General features: G+C 34.3%; 1 protein-coding gene across 1 annotated transcript in view; it reads left to right on the top strand.

The window, feature by feature from the left end:
• The first annotated feature begins 1,595 nt into the window (after positions 1–1,595).
• Positions 1,596–20,825, top strand: part of LOC139898686 (WAT1-related protein At5g40240-like) — a 37,692-nt gene continuing 18,462 nt past the window's right edge. The window contains exons 1-2 of the mRNA XM_071881442.1: positions 1,596–1,827; positions 1,953–2,018. Coding sequence (XP_071737543.1) covers positions 1,625–1,827; positions 1,953–2,018 — 269 coding nt within the window. The 5' untranslated portion in view covers positions 1,596–1,624. The remainder of the gene's footprint in view (positions 1,828–1,952; positions 2,019–20,825) is intronic.

The following is a 20,825-nucleotide window of genomic DNA, read 5'->3' as shown; positions in this document are numbered from 1 at the left end:
ACTGGGACTTGGGAGTCGAACCTCTGACCAATTGGTATATAAGCCAGACGGATAGCTAGTGAGCCGCTCGTGCTTTTGTTTTAAACTCACAATTTTTGGTATTTATACCTTAAAAAAGTGGTTTTAAAAGAAGACAAAAACAATTCAAAATTTTTACCCTTAAAGTTGATTATTATTACGGATGGGTCCTAATGAAATAGTGATCATTTTTTTTTTGTCTTGTTTTGTTTTCTAAATGAATCTATAGATAATATTAATATTAATATTAATATTAATATTATTAATTAATGATGATCATTGCATACGATACATATGTTTCGGTTAGTAAGTTGTAGTTTTTTGTTTATGCATGTTGACCAATAAAAGTCAACCTACCAATACAAAGTTGAAATTTCACCATCTGAGACCAATATAACTTTATACGCAACATGTTGAGGAATCAATCCTTAATACTTTTTTTTTTTTTTTTTTTTGAAAAAAAAAACGAAAACTCATATAGAAACGAGACCGTTTTCTAAAAGAAAACGCCCCTCAACAAGAAATCAATCCTTAATATTTCCTCTTGACTGCATTTATTTTGCAAATTTGGCTTGTCTTTTTTTCTTCTTTTTTTCTTGTTTTGAACAGCTATATGAATGTTATTAAATCAAAACACTAGCAAGGAGTTAGTGAATAAACAAAATACAAACGGTTAAAAAACCAAGTTGACCAGAATAAACAGAATACACACGGTTAAAAAACCAAGTTGATCATGACGGTACAACTTACATCTAGCTTTTTGCCAAGTAGCTAAAGAAAAAAAAGATTACAAAAGGTTATTAAACCAAATTGACCATGACGGTACTTTACATCTAGCTTTTTGCCAAGAGAAAGCAAATAAACGAGAACAGTCAAACAAATCACTTTCTCGAATGCTATTGTTATTAAAAACAATATCATTACGAAATCGTCATATCCCACCATAGAGCAATCGAGAAAATGCACGCGAGTCTATGGTAAATAGGAAACCCAACCTCCTTAACCTAATTTCTTCTGATCTTAAAAAAAATTCTCTCCTCTCTTCTCTCTTGCTCCCAAATGACGGTTACCGCTTTCACTAACCGATGTGATTTTTTTTTTTTTTTAAAAAAATTCAAATACTTCTAACCCGAAGCATGTAATCATGTAATACATAACACGCATTAAAATTAAATGTTCTTAGGAAAAAAAATCTAATTTGGCGAATTATAGAGTTTAAGTAATGGTCGTTAAATATTTAGCTGAAACATCAAGGTCGTTCCTGGTTATCGTTTAAAAAATGACGGACGTTATCATTGGGTACCAACAAAGAAAATTTACCAAAGCACATGTACCAACAATGCAAAAACAAAGTTAAAGTTTCCTCATAAAATTTACAAACAGCGTAATTTTTTTTATTTATTATTATTATTTTTTTTTTTTAAAAGTAAAAAGAAAAAAACACACTCTCTATTACGGTCTGATTCAAGAAATGAAAACACACGGATTAAATATGTAAATTCATAAACTTGGGTCTTGGGGTTGGTAAGCTATCAGATCAATAAATATCAATACCTTATCGATACTTAAAAAAGTAAACAGAGAAAACGCAGAATATAGAGAGAGAATGAGTGTCAAAGAAAGGGGCATATTCTTGTACAAAGACGTATTACCATTTGCAGCAATGGTAATGGTTGAATGCATGCAAGTAGGTGGTAACACGCTCTTTAAATCTGCAAGTGCTCAACAAATTAATTCTTATGTTTTCACCTTCTATATCTTCCTTATTGGCTTCATCATCCTATTGCCTTGTTTTATCATCTTCTATAGGTATGTATGCAAAAATGTATAGTTGTGATTTAGACTTGGTACTAACTAATCAAGTAATCGGCCTAATTTTGATTTTTCTAATTTGGAATTTTTTTAAAAATCATTTTTACCTAACTTTATTGTAGAAGAACAAGCATTCCACCCGTCGAGTTCTCAATTATTTGCAAGATATTCATGCTCAGTGTGCTCGTGTAAGTTACCTTAACTTTGCAAATTGCACAATCAATTCACTGAATAATTATAAAATAAGTTTATACCTTTTCAAATTGTGTATTCATCAGGTTTTTTCGTTTTAATCGATTTGGTTTTCTCAGTTATGAAAGATTTGGGAGTAAAACTGAAACTGAACCCAAAATCAAATTCAATGTTATAAATAGTTCTTGAAGTACTGCAAGTAATTTTAAGTCATATTTATTTTTTTATTTTTTTGAAAAGCAACTTTTTATCAAGAGACCACAAAATATACAAGGCTTATAACCTATACAACTCGAATGCTATACAACTCGAATGCTATACAAATATATACAACGCAACAACTTGTACAATATGCATGTTAATTAGTACATCCATCCTTTCCAAATCTAGCTTGTACGGTTACACATATCTTCCCTAACCCCTCGCCCACCTGCCACAATAATCCTGCATTTTTTAATCTTAAAAAGACACTATAAAATATCCACTAAAATACCACTAAATCACCATAATATCTCGATTCTTCACTCCTCCTCCTTCATCATCCACTGGGGGCACCTGCAACCCCTGTCCTTAACTAGTTTCGCCCGACTCTTACACTCTGTTACAAAGTTTTATCCAGATAGATAGAAAAGAAAATAACAGAAAAAGAAAGTATATGAAAGAAAAGAAAAGAAGCGATTACTATTTTTATGTTGGTGTTCCCAAGTCGGAGGAAAAAGAAAGGAGTAAATAAATGTGTATTTTTTTTTGTTAATTAAATTAAATGTGTACAATGGTATTAAGTAGTTGTTGAACCCTCGTTTCGCGCCTGGGGTTTGGTTTTTAATGTATTTTATTGTGTTTAGTTTGTAAAATTATTTCGTCGCTAAAGAATGATGTCGTTGAAGCGCAACTCGAGTCGAACTAAAAGGTATAACCCGTGAAAGATATAAATGTTATTTTAAATTAACAATATATGTCCATCTCCGCGTTTAGCTATATAATTATCGACTTTTAAAAATTTAACGCAAAATCAACGTGTATGAAAAGTACTTCACATATTTAGCGTTTTTTAAAAAGCGTCCGTTTTGCGTATAGTTAGTGACATTGTGTTTCTAAAATTATTTCGAGTTTAACGATGGTGTCGGAAAAATTTAACTCGTTGCGAGCTAAAAGATATGACCTGTTGAATATTTGGGTGGAGTTTATTTAACATTTTTTATGAAAATAGTTACTTGACACTTTACGCCTAGTTTGGGGGTCGAAAATGCCCCTAATTACTATTAATAATTTTTTTCTATTATTAGATAATATAGTAAAGTAATAATTAATACTCTGTAATATCATGCGTAAAAAGTCAATAATTTAGTATACTCCGTATTATTATTATTAATATATTAAAATTAAAATTCATTTTTGAATTCAATTTCTTATCAAACCGAATTTAAATTTTTTAAAATGGTTTCTATTAATTCTCGATCCAATTCCAAATCTAATATTTAGATAAAACCGTTTCAAACAAATATTGACACTCGTGGTATACAATTTTTTCAAAAATATAAGTTAATTAGAGAAATAATATATTTTCTGATCGAACTGAGCTATGACACCCATACCTTATCTCCGAATTAATAACTAAAACCGGCCACCACAAATTTCCTTAAAAAGTAATTATTGTTTTTTTTTCTTGTGACCATATCCGAAAAACATTTTTTTTTTCTTTTTGAAAAGCTACTTTTATAGTAACTAATAACTAGAAAAAATTTCGACCGCGCGTTGCTGCGGTTATATTCGACGCGCGGTCGAATTTGGATATACGTTGTTTGGTACCTAATATATCTAGTAGGTTGGGTTGTTTGTTGGACGTGTATGTAATATAGCCCGAAATATTTACTTTTTTAACGGTGTCCGTTTCGCGTATAGTTAGTGCGTTGTGTTCGTAAAATTATTTCAAATTGAACGGTAGTCTCAGAAAAATTTAAGGGCCCGTTATTTAGTGTTTTTTTAACGATGTCCGTTTTCGCGTATAGTTAGTCCCGTTGGGTTTGTGAGATTTTTTCGAGTTGAACGGTGGTCTCGAAAAAATTTAACTCGCACCGAGCGAGAAGATAGGGCCCGTTATAAATTCGGGTGGAGTAAGTTTCTTTTATTTTAATAAAATTATATATTTATATATATATATATATTTACGCTTTCTACCCCTGAAAAAGTGTAAAGTTGAGGGGTCGTTGTGTAATTTGAGCGGAAGTTGAGGGACCGTTTGTAGTGTGAACGCAAACTCAAAATAACGTTCCGTTAAAACTAAAACGACCAAAATTCGGTCGACTAATAGTATATAGGTATAATAGGACTTTGGTTATATTCGGGTTGTCTCGCAACTAAGAAACAAACCTAGATACTTGCTCAAATGCGAGCCGAACAAGACAAAATCAAATAACCATTAACAAGCAAAGATACAATCAAAGAGGAACGAACACTACCGAACTGTAACAACCCTCACTTTTCGACTTCTAAATTTACTGAATTAACCCTAGGGTTATATGTCTGACTATATATATTAAGGGTTGTTATATACAATTAAATATTGACCGAATAGTAATTTTTATTCAACAATGTACGCTTAAATAAATAATATATTATTAATTTATATAATTTGACATAATTTAACTAAGTATATAAACTTTGTATCACTTTTATTATTTAGTTAATGTATTATATATTTAACTATATAATAAATCTAATTATATATAAATGTAATAATATTTACAAACTTACTAAAACTATAGTTTAATAATTAAAATCATAATTATTATTAAAAATACAAAATACCGAATTATTTATTATTTCTATGTAAAATTTGTATTTATTAATTAAATAAAAAAAATAAAAAAAAAATATTATTGACAAATATTCTTGGAAAAGCATTAAATCAGTTTGTTTATTTATATAAAAAAATCCTTAAAATAAATGAAAAAATAAATAAATAAATAAATAAATTACTTTTTAATTAAAAATTGTAATGAAAAAACTACTTTTATTATTTTATTTTGTGCATTATCCCATGACCTAACATTTAATACTTTTTAATTTTAAAATTCCATTAAGAATTAAAATATTTCTTTTTCTTTTAATTATTTTATTCTTTTTACCTAATTTTTTCAAGTATAAATACCCCTCATTTCTCATTCAAACTCACACCAAAATTTCTCTCATTCTCTCTTTGAAGAATTACTACTAGTAAGTATTCTTTTCTTACTTTTTATTTTTTTTACTTTTTACTTTTTACTTTTTACTTCGGTTATTATTTTTACCGAAACATATAAATAATGTTATAAATTATATGCAATTAAAAATAAAATAAATAACATGTATGCACTATTACTATTACTAGCACCTATAACCTACTACTTATATTGTAACATAAAAACATTTTGGGATATGTATTAGAGATGTATAGATCTTCGAACTTTCTTGACGAATGGTTTCTATGAGATTCTAGGCAGAGGGTTTGGATTTCCGATTTAAAAGGTCCTATGGCTCAAGCCCCTAGATCTAAATTAGCCATTCGAAGGGAAATGGGTGATTGGAAGCTTATCTAATACGGCAAGTATCCTAAAATGGAAAACACTGATAAAAGTAGAAACTCTCTAGTCATAGAAACTTAGTAAAATAAGAAACTTTCTAAAAATGGAAACTTTATAAAAATAGTAACTTACTAGGAATAGAAACTTAGTAAAACAAACTATACTTAAACACATATTTAAACTTAAACATGGGCAAAACACTTAACTACTCTTAAATGTCAATAGGTTGACTTTCCTGCTCACTCATTCAACTCTTTATTCCGATGAATAACTCTCTCTCTACTTACTAAGGTGAATTCATAGCCCCTCTTTATTGCTAGCAAACTTACTTACTTTTACTTGGGGTGAGACACATGCTGTTTTTACTTTTTACACTTTAGACACAAGTACCAAACTGTTAAACTATGCTATACCCGGCTATGTCCGACTAAGTCCCTACAGTGATATTTTTAATTGCTGCGGCATGCTTAATTATTGGGGGTAGGCCTATCGGGAGTAACGTCCCCGATACATTTGACTAAGTCTTTGTATTACTTAATAATGAAATTAAACCGACAAGGACAGACACAACTTGTCATGGGGCAAACTTGAACGTTTAGTCTAAATATCACGCATTGGCATAACTTTTTGATCCTGCGGGAGATCAACCTTACAAACTAAATCTTGTGGTCTAAAACAACGGTCAAACTTTCGTTAAACCTATGAACTTCACTCAACCTTTTTGGTTGACACTTTAGCATATTTTGTCTCAGGTGCTGTTTGATTCAAGCTCTTATACTTACTGCTTATGTGATGCTACTTGGACATAGGATCAAGAGATATCACATTTATTACTTCTGCATGTGAACATTTACGTTATTGTTATTCCTGTCATTGTAACGACATTTCATTTTCTGCTGCGTACTCAATAAAGTTAAATTCATCATTTAGTATTGTTCTCGTTTATTATAATATGTTGGTATGTTTTGATATTAGTGACGTTCCTTCCAGACCCTATTGGGAGGACGTTACAGATTGGTATCAGAGCATAACCAGGCTGTTATAGAGAACCAGGATTGCATTTTTATGTGTGCCTTACTTGTTAGCTAGGGTGCCTTAGCAATCTAGGAAACTATAACCTTTCCTGCCTTAGAATTAAAGCACTTAGGATTGCCCCATAATCTTAACGATTATGCTTTAATAAACTTGACTTAAAGATTCTAATCAAAATATCCTTCCTAATGTTAGGATCTCTAATTATCATCAAACGACCAAAATGAATCTTTTCAAGCCAACCGAAAAAGATACTGAAAGGTCTTCCACAGAAAGACCAGTCCAAAGTCCACCTTATGGCTTTGGTGGTCCTCCCTCACCAAATTATAGCCCAAATACTACTCTAAAGTTACATGGGTCTCCTGAATACTATCCAACCCCGAGGAATAAAGACAAGAGGAAATGTGTTGAAGAAACTGGGCCGTCAAAGAAAAGATCCCGATCTCCTTTCTACGATGAAGTTGATGCCAAGTACGAGCTCATGAATCTGCGAAAAACTACCGATGACCTAATTCGCCATATTGCAAGGATCGATTTTCAAATGAAGGAAAAAGACCTAGCGATCAAGAAGCTCATGGAGGAAAATGTTGAACTAAAGAAAGAGATAAAGTTGGTGAAGTATGAAGGTGATAGAAATACCCGATGGGGGAAGCAATCTCTCTCCTACCTAAGAGAAGATGTTGACCTTAGATTGAAGATGGAGGAAAATCACGTGAATAATCAACTTTCTATAAGGGACCACAAGTACCATGTAATCAACAATGAAGTTTCTAACCTTTATGATAATCTCGAGTTCCTGCATGAGAAACAAAAGGCGAAGAATGAGAAAGTTGAGAAGTTTATGAAGAAGGTTGAGGACGAGAAGAAGGAATGTGAATCTTAATATTCTTTAGTTATCTTTCTATTTTCCATCTATGTAAAGGTTATGCCTTAAAACTATTTCTATTTCCGAATCATATATTAAAAGGCTTATTTAATGCCTAGTTCCTTAATAAAATAAAGTGTTTTATTTATATCATGTGATATTAATACTTTATCTTATTCCTACTTGTAATTGCTCAAATTTGTTAACTTATCCGACTTATGTTCACTTTTATGTAGTGACATCATGGTTCGTTCAGCTGCACCTACCCTTAACAATGTTGTGTTAACTATTGAGCAATTCCAACAGTTACGCGCTGCCGCCCAAGGCAACGCCCAAGCTAACCATGCTAATCCACAACCGAAACCTTGTTCCTACAAGGATTTTTCAAACTGTCATCCTCCTGCATTTAAGGGGACTGAAGAAGCTGTCGAACTAGTCCGTTGGTTCGAGAAGATGGAATCTATTTTCCGTATTTGCAACTGTGGTGATAACGATCGAGTAAAGTATGCCACTAGCTCATTGGGTGGAAATGCTTTAACTTGGTGGAATGCTCATGCCAAGTCCGTAGGAATTGATAATGCTAATGCAATTCCATGGGATGAACTCAAAAGCATGATGGTCAACAAATTCTGTCCTCGAAGTCAAGTTCAGAAACTTGAAGCTGAGTTCTGGGAACTCAAGGTCAAGGGTACTGACATTGATAACTATACCAATCGTTATCTGGAGCTTTCTACTCTATGTCCTGAAATGTTTCCTACTGAAGCTAGAAGAATTGAGCGGTATATTGAAGGTCTTTCAGAGGATGTTCAAGGGAATGTTATTGCTGCTGAGAAGGTTACTTTGGATGCTGTGATTCTCATGACACAAAATCTCATGTTGGCCAAGAGAAGAAGGGCGTCGACCAATAAGCAAGTTGAAACCAAGGGTAATGATGGTAAGAGGAAGTTTGAGCCATCTCAAGGTTCGGCTCAGAATGATAATAAGAAGCCTGCGGATGGTACAAGGTCGAATTATAAGGGTACTTATCCTTTCTGTATTCGTTGTGAGAGGCATCACCCGGGGAAGTGTACTGCAGTTTGTGCGTTGTGTAAGAAAGTGGGACACGTTGCTAAGACGTGTAAGACTCCTCCGAAGGATAAGGCTATTGTTCCGGCCAAAGCTCCTCCTACATGCTATACTTGTGGAGAGAAGGGACACATTAGTCCGAATTATCCTAAGAAGAAAAATAATCCCGCTACTGGAGCTAATGCTACTGCTGCGAAGGGTCGTGCGTTTGTTATTACTGCTGCTGAAGCCCGAGATGAAGATGAAGTTATCACGGGTACGTATCTTGTCAATAATTTCTATGCAACTATTTTATTCGATACTGGTGCCGACAGAAGTTACGTGTCTAGTGATTTTTGTACCCTATTTGCTGAAAAGCCTCAACCCTTAGAAACTAAAAGATTAGTAGAAGTAGCCAATGGAAAGGTCTTGCAAGTCGATAAAATCTATAAAAACTGCAACCTAATCTTAGCCGATAAAGAATTTAAGATAGACCTTTTGCCGGTCGAGCTCGGAAGTTTTGACGTCGTAGTTGGAATGGACTGGTTACGTCCATTGAGAGCTGCCATCATGTGTTACGATAAAACCATTCATGTTCCATTGGAAAATGGAGAGACTCTTATCATCCAAGGTAAAAAGAGTGGTTCCAATCTCAATATTATCTCCTGTATTAAAACCCGCAAACACCTTATGAAAGGTTATCCAGCTATTCTAACCCACGTTAAGATGATCGAATCGAAAGAGAAGTGTATTGAAGATGTACCAGTGGTTAAAGACTTTCCCGATGTGTTTCCCGAAGATCTTCCTGGTCTTTCACCTCCTCGACAAGTTGAATTTCAAATTGATTTAGCTCCCGGTGATGCTCCTATTGCTAAAGCACCATACCGTTTAGCACCTTCCGAAATGAAGGAACTTTCCAACCAGCTCCAAGAACTATTGGATAAAGGTTTCATTCGTCCAAGCTCGTCCCCATGGGGAGCTCCTATTCTATTTGTTAAAAAGAAGGATGGTACGTTAAGGATGTGCATTGATTACCGCGAACTTAACAAGCTTACTATCAAGAACCGTTATCCGTTGCCACGTATTGATGATCTATTCGACCAACTTCAAGGGTCAATTGTTTATTCAAAGATTGATTTGAGGTCCGGATATCACCAACTTAGAGTCAAGGAATCTGATATTCCTAAGACTGCTTTTCGCACTCGTTATGGGCACTATGAATTCTGTGTCATGCCTTTTGGTTTGACCAATGCTCCTGCCATTTTCATGGATCTCATGAACCGTGTCTGCAAACCTTATCTCGATAAATTCGTCATTGTTTTCATTGATGACATTTTGATCTACTCCAAGAGTGAGAAGGAACATGAGCAACATCTGCGCGTGATTCTTGAACTCTTACGAAAGGAACAACTCTACGCTAAGTTTTCTAAGTGCGAGTTTTGGCTCAAAACCGTACAATTCCTCGGACACGTTGTTGATAGTAATGGAATACATGTCGATCCAGCTAAGATTACCGCTATCCAGAACTGGGAGATACCAAAGACTGCGAAGCATATTCGTCAATTTTTGGGACTTGCCGGTTATTATCGGAGATTCATAAAGGATTTTTCCCTTCTTGCCAAACCTCTTACGAAGCTAACTCAAAAAGGGAAGAAGTTTGAGTGGTCCGAAGAACAGGAATCTGCTTTCAAGATTCTGAAAGAGAAGTTGACCATAGCCCCGATTCTATCTTTACCTGAAGGTACTGACGATTTTGTTGTTTACTGCGATGCCTCAAAGCAAGGCTTTGGTTGTGTTTTAATGCAACGTGAAAAGGTTATTGCCTACGCATCTAGACAGTTGAAGAAACACGAGGAGAACTATACCACACACGACCTTGAGTTAGGTGCCGTGGTATTTGCATTAAAGATATGGAGACATTATCTATATGGTACCCAGTTTACGGTGTACACTGACCATAAAAGTCTTCGACACATCTTTGATCAAAAACAGCTGAATATGAGGCAAAGCCGATGGCTCGAGTTATTGAACGATTATGACTGTAAGATGGAATATCATCCTGGCAAGGCAAACGTAGTTGCTGATGCCCTTAGTCGAAAAGACGATGTTAAACGTGTTCGTGCCTTAAACCTGAAAATCAAATCAAATATTATATCACGAATCTGCGAAGCTCAACTGGAAGCTATTAAACCAACACTTATCGAAGGTGAAGGACCTATCGGTTTCGAGAACCAACTCCAAGTGAAAGCTAATGGTACACGGTACTTTGGCAACAGAATTTGGATTCTCCGCTTCGGTAATCTCCGTGAACTACTCTTGGATGAAGCTCATAAGACTAGGTATTCTATTCATCCGGGTTCCAGTAAGATGTACCACGATGTGAAGGAATTCTACTGGTGGCCTAATATGAAAGCCGACATTGCTACTTATGTTAGTAAGTGTCTCACTTGTTTGAAAGTCAAGGCTGAACATCAAAAGCCTTCTGGTCTGTTGACACAACCCGATATTCCGCAGTGGAAGTGGGAATGTATCGCTATGGACTTTATTACTAAATTGACCAAGACTTCTAGTGGCAATGATACTATATGGGTCATAGTAGATCGTCTTACTAAATCTGCTCATTTCTTACCGATCAAGGAGACCGACAAGATGGAGAGATTGTCACAACTGTATATCAAAGAAATTGTCTCTCGTCATGGTGTTCCTATATCAATCATATCCGATCGCGACAGTAGATTCACTTCCAGATTCTGGAAATCCTTACAAACTGCTCTTGGAACTCAACTCGACATGAGTACTGCTTATCATCCGCAAACCGATGGTCAAAGTGAACGAACCATTCAAACATTGGAAGATATGCTTCGCGCTTGTGTTATCGACTTCGGCAAAGGCTGGGATAGACATTTGCCTTTGGTTGAATTCTCTTACAATAATAGTTACCACTCAAGTATTAAGGCTGCACCTTTTGAGGCCTTATACGGACGAAAATGTAGATCCCCACTGTGCTGGGATGAATTAGAGGACAGACAGTTAACTGGTCCTGAAATCATACACGAGACAACCGAAAAGATAGTTCAGATTAAGAAACGAATAGAAACTGCCCGCAGCCGACAGAAGAGCTATGCTAATAAAGGTCGGAAAGATTTGGAATTCCAAGTTGGTGACAAAGTCATGTTGAAAGTATCCCCTTGGAAAGGCGTCGTTCGTTTTGGTAAACGAAGCAAACTAAGTCCGCGTTTTGTTGGACCCTTCAAGATTACTGAAAGGATCGGACCCGTGGCTTATCGATTAGAATTACCTGCTGAACTTAGCAGCGTACACAACGTATTTCATGTCTCGAATCTTAAAAAGTGTCTCGCTGATGACACTCTCGTTATTCCTTTGGATGACATTCGCATTGATGATAAAATGCACTTCATAGAGGAACCCGTAGAAGTCATGGACCGATCTGCTAAACGCTTAAAACAAAACACCATACCTATTGTTAAGATCCGTTGGAATTCACGACGTGGCCCTGAGTATACCTGGGAACGTGAAGACCAAATGAAACAGAAATATCCCCATCTCTTCTCAACCGCTGATGCATCCGAGAAGTCTACCTAAAATTTCGGGACGAAGTTTTTATTAACGGGGAGGTACTGTAACAACCCTCACTTTTCGACTTCTAAATTTACTGAATTAACCCTAGGGTTATATGTCTGACTATATGTATTAAGGGTTGTTATATACAATTAAATATTGACCGAATAGTAATTTTTATTCAACAATGTACGCTTAAATAAATAATATATTATTAATTTATATAATTTGACATAATTTAACTAAGTATATAAACTTTGTATCACTTTTATTATTTAGTTAATGTATTATATATTTAACTATATAATAAATCTAATTATATATAAATGTAATAATATTTACAAACTTATTAAAACTATAGTTTAATAATTAAAATCATAATTATTATTAAAAATACAAAATACCGAATTATTTATTATTTTTATGCAAAATTTGTATTTATTAATTAAATAAAAAAATAAAATAAAATAAAATAAAATATTATTGACAAATATTCTTGGAAAAGCATTAAATCAATTTGTTTATTTATATAAAAAAAAATCCTTAAAATAAATGAAAAAATAAATAAATAAATAAATAAATTGCTTTTTAATTAAAAATTGTAATGGAAAAACTCCTTTTATTATTTTATTTTGTGCATTATCCCATGATCTAACATTTAATACTTTTTAATTTTAAAATCCCATTAAGAATTAAAATATTTCTTTTTCTTTTAATTATTTTATTCTTTTTACCTAATTTTTTCAAGTATAAATACCCCTCATTTCTCATTCAAACTCACACCAAAATTTCTCTCATTCTCTCTTTGAAGAATTACTACTAGTAAGTATTCTTTTCTTACTTTTTTTTTACTTTTTACTTTTTACTTTTTACTTTTTAATTCGGTTATTATTTTTACCGAAACATGTAAATAATGTTATAAATTATATGCAATTAAAAATAAAATAAATAACATGTATGCACTATTACTATTACTAGCACCTATAACCTACTACTTATATTGTAACATAAAAACATTTTGGGATATGTATTAGAGATGTATAGATCTTCGAACTTTCTTGACGAATGGTTTCTATGAGATTCAAGGCAGAGGGTTTGGATTTCCGATTTAAATGGTCCTATGGCTCAAGCCCCTAGATCTAAATTAGCCATTCGAAGGGAAAGGGGTTATTGGAAGCTTATCTAATACGGCAAGTATCCTAAAATGGAAAACACTGATAAAAGTAGAAACTCTCTAGTCAAAGAAACTTAGTAAAATAAGAAACTTTCTAAAAATGGAAACTTTATAAAAATAGTAACTTACTAGTAATAGAAACTTAGTAAAATAAACTATAATTAAACACATATTTAAACTTAAACATGGCCAAAACACTTAACTGCTCTTAAATGTCAATAGGTTGACTTTCCTGCTCACTCGTTCAACTCTTTATTCCGAGGAATAACTCTCTCTCTACTTACTAAGGTGAATTCGTAGCCCCTCTTTATTGCTAGCAAACTTACTTACTTTTACTTGGGGTGAGACACATGCTGTTTTTACTTTTTACACTTTAGACACAAGTACCAAACTGTTAAACTATGCTATACCCGGCTATGTCCGACTAAGTCCCTACAGTGATATTTTTAATTGCTGCGGCATGCTTAATTATTGGGGGTAGGTCTATCGGGAGTAACGTCCCCGATACATTTGACTAAGTCTTTGTATTACTTAATAATGAAATTAAACCGACAAGGACAGACACAACTTGTCATGGGGCAAACTTGAACGTTTAGTCTAAATATCACGCATTGGCATAACTTTTTGATCCTGCGGGAGATCAACCTTACAAACTAAATCTTGTGGTCTAAAACAACGGTCAAACTTTTGTTAAACCTATGAACTTCACTCAACCTTTTTGGTTGACACTTTAGCATGTTTTGTCTCAGGTGCTGTTTGATTCAAGCTCTTATACTTACTGCTTATGTGATGCTACTTGGACATAGGATCAAGAGATATCACATTTATTACTTCTGCATGTGAACATTTACGTTATTGTTATTCCTGTCATTGTAACGACATTTCATTTTCCGCTGCGTACTCAATAAAGTTAAATTCATCATTTAGTATTGTTCTCGTTTATTATAATATGTTGGTATGTTTTGATATTAGTGACGTTCCTTCCAGACCCTATTGGGGGGACGTTACACGAACCGACAAAGAAAAAAACGAACTCAAACAAAAAGAAACCGACAAACATCAAAACGCCTAAACTTAACACACTAGGCAACACCTCAAAAAACATCAACCAATCGACCAAACCGCTAAAATCGCTTCCAGGGTAGGCCCGGAGGGGAGTAACCTGATCGACCACTCAGGGAAGAAATTTTTTTTAAGAACAATTTTTTTATATATATATATGGACACAATTAGAGATATTTGAGAAACAAAGGAACTAGGGAAACACAACTTAAACAACGAAGGCGATGCACAATAGACTCATAAACAACAATTAAATGCCTCATATAAAAAAGAAATCAAAGTCCGCTAGCATTTGAGCGGTGAAATGTCCCGTTCTTATTGATTAAAAACGTTCCATATTAATTGATTTCGTTGCGAGGTTTTGACCTCTATATGAGACGTTTTTCAAAGACTGCATTCATTTTTAAAACAAACCATAACCTTTATTTCATAAATAATGATAATCTAAAATATCCTGTTTACACACGACCATTACATAATGGTTTACAATACAAATATGTTACATCGAAATCAATTTCTTGAATGCAGTTTTTACACAGTATCATACAAACATGGACTCCAAATCTTGTCCTTATTTTATTATGCAACAGCGGAAGCTCTTAGTATTCACCTGAGAATAAACATGCTTTAAACGTCAACAAAAATGTTGGTGAGTTATAGGTTAAACCTATATATATCAAATCGTAACAATAGACCACAAGATTTCATATTTCAATACACATCCCATACATAGAGATAAAAATCATTCATATGGTGAACACCTGGTAACCGACATTAACAAGATGCATATTTAAGAATATCCCCATCATTCCGGGACACCCTTCGGATATGATATAATTTTCGAAGTACTAAAGCATCCGGTACTTTGGATGGGGTTTGTTAGGCCCAATAGATCTATCTTTAGGATTCGCGTCAATTAGGGTGTCTGTTCCCTAATTCTTAGATTACCAGACTTAATAAAAAGGGGCATATTCTATTTCGATAATTCAACCATAGAATGTAGTTTCACGTACTTGTGCCTATTTTGTAAATCATTTATAAAACCTGCATGTATTCTCATCCCAAAAATATTAGATTTTAAAAGTGGGACTATAACTCACTTTCACAGATTTTTACTTCGTCGAGAAGTAAGACTTGGCCACTGTTGATTCACGAACCTATAACAATATATACATGTATATTAAAGTATGTTCAAAATATATTTACAACACTTTTAATATATTTTGATGTTTTAAGTTTATTAAGTCAGCTGTCCTCGTTAGTAACCTACAACTAGTTGTCCACAGTTAGATGTACAGAAATAAATCGATAAATATTATCTTGAATCAATCCACGACCCAGTGTATACGTATCTCAGTATTGATCACAACTCAAACTATATATATTTTGGAATCAACCTCAACCCTGTATAGCTAACTCCAACATTCACATATAGAGTGTCTATGGTTGTTCCGAAATATATATAGATGTGTCGACATGATAGGTCGAAACATTGTATACGTGTCTATGGTATCTCAAGATTACATAATATACAATACAAGTTGATTAAGTTATGGTTGGAATAGATTTGTTACCAATTTTCACGTAGCTAAAATGAGAAAAATTATCCAATCTTGTTTTACCCATAACTTCTTCATTTTAAATCCGTTTTGAGTGAATCAAATTGCTATGGTTTCATATTGAACTCTATTTTATGAATCTAAACAGAAAAAGTATAGGTTTATAGTCGAAAAAATAAGTTACAAGTCGTTTTTGTAAAGGTAGTCATTTCAGTCGAAAGAACGACGTCTAGATGACCATTTTAGAAAACATACTTCCACTTTGATTTTAACCATAATTTTTGGATATAGTTTCATGTTCATAATAAAAATCATTTTCTCAGAATAACAACTTTTAAATCAAAGTTTATCATAGTTTTTAATTAACTAACCCAAAACAGCCCGCGGTGTTACTACGACGGCGTAAATCCGATTTTACGGTGTTTTTCGTGTTTTCAGGTTTTAAATCATTAAGTTAGTATATCATATAGATATAGAACATGTGTTTAGTTAATTTTAAAAGTCAAGTTAGAAGGATTAACTTTTGTTTGCGAACAAGTTTAGAATTAACTAAACTATGTTCTAGTGATTACGAGTTTAAACCTTCGAATAAGATAGTTTTATATATATGAATCGAATGATGTTATGAACATCATTACTACCTCAAGTTTAGTAGGTAAACCTACTGGAAGTGACAAGAAATGATCTAGCTTCAAAGGATCTTGGATGGCTTGAAAGTTCTTGAAGTAGGATCATGACACAAAAACAAGTTCAAGTAAGATTTTTACTCGAATTAAGATAGTTTATAGTTATAGAAATTGAATCAAAGTTTGAATATGAATATTACCTTGAATAAGAAAGATAACCTACTGTATATAACAAAGGTTTCTTGATCTTAGATGATTACTTGGAATGGATTAGAAAGCTTGGAAGTAAATTAGTAAACTTGAAGGGATTTTTGAAGTGTTCTTGAAGTGTTCTTCCTATGATGATTATAGCTTGATTCTTGAAGTGATTTTTGATGAAGATGATGATTAACTACTGGAAAAATACCTTCATAATAGTGTGTGTGTGTTGAGAGAGAATTAGAAAGAGAATTGGAAGTGAAATGGAGTGAATGATGAGTGGTAATTGGTGAGTGGTGAGTGGGGTTAAAAGGAGTTCTAGTTAGTTGACTAGCTCATGGTAGAAGTTAAAATTGATTAGTCATACATGACATAATCAAGAGTGGAATCCCATGCTAGTTCCTATTGGTATATACCCATAGTAAGTACGTTTTAAAGCTGTGTATAATACGGGTAAGAATACGACTAGAATTCTTGATGAAAGAAAAGAATGGGAAAGCAACTGTAACCATTTTCGTTAAGTATGAGTGTTTTGATATATGTCTTGAAGTCTTCCAAAAGTATTTTAATACATCTAAATACACTACATGTATATACATTTTAACTGAGTCGTTAAGTCATCGTTAGTCGTTACATGTAAGTGTTGTTTTGAAACCTTTAAGTTAACGATCTCAATTAATGTTGTTAACCCATTGTTTATTATATCTAATGAGATGTTAAATTATTATATTATCATGATATTATGATATATTAATATATCTTAATATGATATATATACATTTAAATGTCGTTACAACGATAATCGTTACATATATGTCTCGTTTCGAAATCCTTAAGTTAGTAGTCTTGTTTATATGTATATAACTCATTGTTAATATACTTATGGAGATACTTAATTATCATAATCTCATGTTAACCATATGTATATCCATATATATATATCGTCATGTCGTTTTTACAGGTTTTAACGTTCGTGAATCGCCGGTCAACTTGGGTGGTCAATTGTCTATATGAAACATATTTCAATTAATCAAGTCTTAACAAGTTTAATTGCTTAACATGTTGGAAACATTTAATCATGTAAATATCAATCTCAATTAATATATATTAACATGGAAAAGTTCGGGTCACTACAGTACCTACCCGTTAAATAAATTTCGTCCCGAAATTTTAAGCTGTTGAAGGTGTTGACGAATCTTCTGGAAATAGATGCGGGTATTTCTTCTTCATCTGATCTTCACGCTCCCAGGTGAACTCGGGTCCTCTACGAGCATTCCATCGAACCTTAACAATTGGTATCTTGTTTTGCTTAAGTCTTTTAACCTCACGATCCATTATTTCGACGGGTTCTTCGATGAATTGAAGTTTTTCGTTGATTTGGATTTCATCTAACGGAATAGTGAGATCTTCTTTAGCAAAACATTTCTTTAAATTCGAGACGTGGAAATTGTTATGTACAGCCGCGAGTTGTTGAGGTAACTCAAGTCGGTAAGCTACTGGTCCGACACGATCAATAATCTTGAATGGTCCAATATACCTTGGATTTAATTTCCCTCGTTTACCAAATCGAACAACGCCTTTCCAAGCTGCAACTTTAAGCATGACCATCTCTCCAATTTCAAATTCTATATCTTTTCTTTTAATGTCAGCGTAGCTCTTTTGTCGACTTTGGGCGGTTTTCAACCGTTGTTGAATTTGGATGATCTTCTCGGTAGTTTCTTGTATAATCTCCGGACCCGTAATTTGTCTATCCCCCACTTCACTCCAACAAATCGGAGACCTGCACTTTCTACCATAAAGTGCTTCAAACGGCGCCATCTCAATGCTTGAATGGTAGCTGTTGTTGTAGGAAAATTCTGCTAACGGTAGATGTCGATCCCAACTGTTTCCGAAATCAATAACACATGCTCGTAGCATGTCTTCAAGCGTTTGTATCGTCCTTTCGCTCTGCCCATCAGTTTGTGGATGATAGGCAGTACTCATGTCTAGACGAGTTCCTAATGCTTGCTGTAATGTCTGCCAGAATCTTGAAATAAATCTACCATCCCTATCAGAGATAATAGAGATTGGTATTCCATGTCTGGAGACGACTTCCTTCAAATACAGTCGTGCTAACTTCTCCATCTTGTCATCTTCTCTTATTGGCAGGAAGTGTGCTGATTTGGTGAGACGATCAACTATTACCCAAATAGTATCAAAATCACTTGCAGTCCTTGGCAATTTAGTGATGAAATCCATGGTAATGTTTTCCCATTTCCATTCCTGGATTTCGGGTTGTTGAAGTAGACCTGATGGTTTCTGATGCTCAGCTTTGACCTTAGAACACGTCAAACATTCTCCTACATATTTAGCTACATCGGCTTTCATACCCGGCCACCAAAAATGTTTCTTGAGATCTTTGTACATCTTCCCCGTTCCATGATGTATTGAGTATCTGGTTTTATGAGCTTCTCTAAGTACCATTTCTCTCATATCTCCAAATTTTGGTACCCAAATCCTTTCAGCCCTATACCGGGTTCCGTCTTCCCGAATATTAAGATGCTTCTCCGATCCCTTGGGTATTTCATCCTTTAAATTTCCCTCTTTTAAAACTCCTTGTTGCGCCTCCTTTATTTGAGTAGTAAGGTTATTATGAATCATTATATTCATAGATTTTACTCGAATGGGTTCTCTGTCCTTCCTGCTCAAGGCATCGGCTACCACATTTGCCTTTCCTGGGTGGTAACGAATCTCAAAGTCGTAATCATTCAACAATTCAATCCACCTACGCTGCCTCATATTCAGTTGTTTCTGATTAAATATGTGTTGAAGACTTTTGTGATCGGTATATATAATACTTTTGACCCCATATAAGTAGTGCCTCCAAGTCTTTAATGCAAAAACAACCGCGCCTAATTCCAAATCATGCGTCGTATAATTTTGTTCGTGAATCTTCAATTGTTTAGACGCATAAGCAATCACCTTCGTTCGTTGCATTAATACACAACCGAGACCTTGCTTTGATGCGTCACAATAAATCACAAAATCATCATTCCCTTCAGGCAATGACAATATAGGTGCCGTAGTTAGCTTTTTCTTCAATAACTGAAACGCTTTCTCTTGTTCATCATTCCATTCAAATTTCTTCCCTTTATGCGTTAATGCAGTCAAGGGTTTTGCTATTCTGGAAAAGTCTTGGATGAACCTTCTGTAGTAACCAGCTAGTCCTAAAAACTGGCGTATGTGTTTCGGAGTTTTCGGGGTTTCCCACTTTTCAACAGTTTCTATCTTTGCCGGATCCACCTTAATACCTTCTTTGTTCACTATGTGACCGAGGAATTGAACTTCTTCCTACCAAAATGCACACTTTGAAAACTTAGCGTACAATTCTTCCTTCCTCAATACTTCTAACACCTATCTCAAATGTTCACCGTGTTCTTGGTCATTCTTTGAGTAAATAAGTATGTCATCAATGAAAACAATGACAAACTTGTCAAGGTATGGTCCACACACTCGGTTCATAAGGTCCATGAACACAGCTGGTGCATTAGTTAAACCAAATGGCATGACCATAAACTCGTAATGACCGTAACGTGTTCTGAAAGCAGTCTTTGGAATTTCATCTTCTTTCACCCGCATTTGATGATACCCGGAACGTAAGTCAATCTTTGAATAAACAGACGAGCCTTGTAGTTGATCAAATAAGTCGTCGATTCTCGGTAGTGGGTAGCGGTTCTTGATGGTAAGTTTGTTCAACTCTCGGTAGTCGATACACAACCTGAATGTACCATCTTTCTTCTTGACAAACAAAACAGGAGCTCCCCACGGTGATGTGCTTGGTCGAATGAAACCACGCTCTAAAAGTTCTTGTAATTGGCTTTGCAGTTCTTTCATCTCGCTGGGTGCGAGTCTGTAAGGAGCACGAGCTATTGGTGCAGCTCCTGGTACAAGATCAATTTGAAATTCAACGGATCGATATGGGGGTAATCCCGGTAATTCTTTCGGAAATACATCGGGAAATTCTTTTGCAATGGGAACATCATTGATGCTCTTTTCTTCAGTTTGTACTTTCTCGACGTGTGCTAGAACAGCATAGCAACCTTTTCTTATTAGTTTTTGTGC

The sequence above is a fragment of the Rutidosis leptorrhynchoides genome, chromosome 3, assembly GCF_046630445.1.
Source record: "Rutidosis leptorrhynchoides isolate AG116_Rl617_1_P2 chromosome 3, CSIRO_AGI_Rlap_v1, whole genome shotgun sequence".
Classification (NCBI taxonomy): Eukaryota; Viridiplantae; Streptophyta; class Magnoliopsida; order Asterales; family Asteraceae; genus Rutidosis; species Rutidosis leptorrhynchoides.
Note: the sequence above shows the minus strand (reverse complement) of the source record. Positions and strands in the feature narration are given on the sequence as shown.